The 2,540-nt window shown below is 33.4% G+C and overlaps 1 protein-coding gene across 1 annotated transcript; it reads left to right on the plus strand.

The window, feature by feature from the left end:
• Positions 1-775: 775 nt before the first annotated feature.
• On the plus strand, positions 776-2,326 carry LOC107771735 (uncharacterized). Its single transcript, XM_075253100.1, has 4 exons — positions 776-921; positions 1,015-1,105; positions 1,216-1,857; positions 1,973-2,326. Exons 1-4 carry the CDS (start codon positions 776-778, stop codon positions 2,324-2,326), a joined length of 1,233 nt encoding a protein of 410 aa, XP_075109201.1.
• The last annotated feature ends 214 nt before the right edge of the window (positions 2,327-2,540 follow it).

Consider the following 2,540-nt stretch of genomic DNA (forward strand, 5'->3'; position numbering starts at 1 on the left):
TACAATATTTCTACAATAAAACTACATATCATTTGTAACTCAATATGAAATTCAGAATTTCAAAATGTCTACAAATTAACTATAAAATATCTACAAAAAATAGTTCATAACAGTATTTAGCTTTATTTTATTGCAGGTCACGAACACTGAAGTTAATTGATATTCCAACGTCTCCGGCGATAGTGGAATATAAAAATATAATAATAACCAGAAAGTACACCAAGTGTTATTGAAGTAGGCCAAGTATACCAAGACAAGCAAACAATTGCAAGTGCAATGAAGCACTATTCAGTCACGAACAAGTTCCAATTTAGGGTAAAAGGATCTAGTGCTAGAAGGTAGGAACATTGCACTTGCAATTCTTTTTTATTTTGTAGTTTATTTGTAATTTTTTACTTCAGTTTTTTTTGGTGAAATTGTTAAACAAAATTGTAGATAGTTTGTAGTTGTTTTGTATATAAATTGTTGAATATGATCTTTTATGCTACAACTATTTTTTTTTGATCTACATTTTTTATACCAGTGTTTAAATTGTTTTTATTTTGTAGCTACTGGCTGGTACGTGTTGGTGAAAATTGTACATGGCACTTCAAGGCAAATAGCATAAATGATTTTGCAATGTTCAATGTTAGAAATTTCAACAGCTTGCACACATGCTTTTTGATAGACAGTACATTCATACAATACAAACCTACTGCCATGTAGTTAGTAGCATGGTTATTCCAAAATATGTTGATCCTAAGACAATTTACACACCAAAGACATACAAACTGATATGTTGTCTGAACACAGCGTGAACTTAACATACATGCAAGCTTGGAGAGCAAACGAAAAGGCTTTGGAGTTTTTGAGAGGTCATCCTGCTGACTCATACAGCAAATTGCCTAGTTATTTGTATATTCTAGAGAAGACTTATTCGGGGTCTGTAGTTAAATTGAAGAAGACGGACGATGACTGATTCTTGTATATATTTGTTGCGATTTGTACGTCAATCAGTGGTTGGGAATATTGTAGGCCAGTTGTAGTAGTTGATGGGACCTTTTTAAAGTCAGCATACATGGGAATAATGCTAACAGCTAGTACAATGGATGCAGCAGGTATTAAAGTTTTATTGTAGAAATATTGTAGCTTGTCTGTTTTTTGTAGTACTTGTAGATTTATTGTAGAAAAGTTGTAGTTTATATGTATATGTCTTCTTCTGCATTCTTCCTGCAGCCAATTAATTGCTTTTTGCCACATAATGTATGTACCATATTACCATTGGCATATGCTGTTGTTGATTCAGAAAATGACGCATCATGGAAGTGGTTTTTTGAGCAATTCAAACATACGTATGGTGAAAGACCAAATATGTGTGTTGTTTCAGATCGGAATGAGAGTATCTTGAAGGCAACATCTATTGTTTATCCCGCCATGCCACATTATTCTTGCATGTGGCATATTTGGACAAATATAAGAGCAAAGTTCAATAAGGGACATCTAAAGTTAAGCGAATTGTACTTTGCCAAGGCACAGTCATACATGCTTGATGAATTTAATGAAAGGATGTCAAAGATTGAAGAGATTGAACCGCGTGTTAGAGCATACTTATACGATATTGGCTATCATAGATGGTCTCGAGTACATGCTACGGTGAACAAAATTTGGACTATGATATCAAACATTGCAGAGTCGTTGAATGCTGTAACAAAAGATGCAAGAGAACTGCCGATAGTAAAACTATTAGAGTATATGAGGACTCTTCTTGAACGTTGGACTAATGAAAAGTTATTGAAAGAAAAGGGTACATTCACATACCTTGGGTTTAAATTCAACAAAGAGTTGGATGACAACAGAACATTGTCGCACAAGCTTAGAGTAAGATCTGATCATTTATTGAATCAAAATTAATTATTAAAAGAGAATGTAGATAATTTGTAGATATTTTGTATCTAATCATATATGAATTGTTTTTTTTGTAATGTAATTGTAGGTGAGGGCTTCAATAGACTACATCCATACAGTACTAGATGGTATGAGGGACTATATTGTTTGTCTTGAAAATAAAAGATGTAGTTGTGGGCAATTCCAGCTTGATGAACTTCCTTGTCCACATGCTTTGGCTGCTTTAAGGCACAGGGATGGGTCTTATGAACAATATTGTTCTCCTTATTACACAAGGGAGAACCTCTTGCGTACTTATGAAATACCAGTAAATCCCCTACCTGATGAAAGCAAATGGAATATGCCACAACGTATAACTGAAGAAGTTGTAAATCCACCTTCAGGTGGGAAAAGACAGCCAGGAAGACCTCAAAACAAAGATACAAAATATATAATGAAGTAAATTCAAAGAAATACAAGGTTTCATGTAGCAACTGCGGAGTAGAAGGGCATAACAAAAGATCTTGCAAGAATGCTCCCAAAAAGAAATAAAATTTTATGTAGTAAACTGAATTTTTCATAAAAGTTGTTGCTGAGTTCATGAGAATTATATTTGATGTATAATTGTTGAGGCACCTTCAACTCTTAATGTAATTAGTTTGACATTGTTTTGTTTA

Source organism: Nicotiana tabacum, chromosome 5, assembly GCF_000715075.1.
Source record: "Nicotiana tabacum cultivar K326 chromosome 5, ASM71507v2, whole genome shotgun sequence".
NCBI classification, from domain to species: Eukaryota; Viridiplantae; Streptophyta; class Magnoliopsida; order Solanales; family Solanaceae; genus Nicotiana; species Nicotiana tabacum.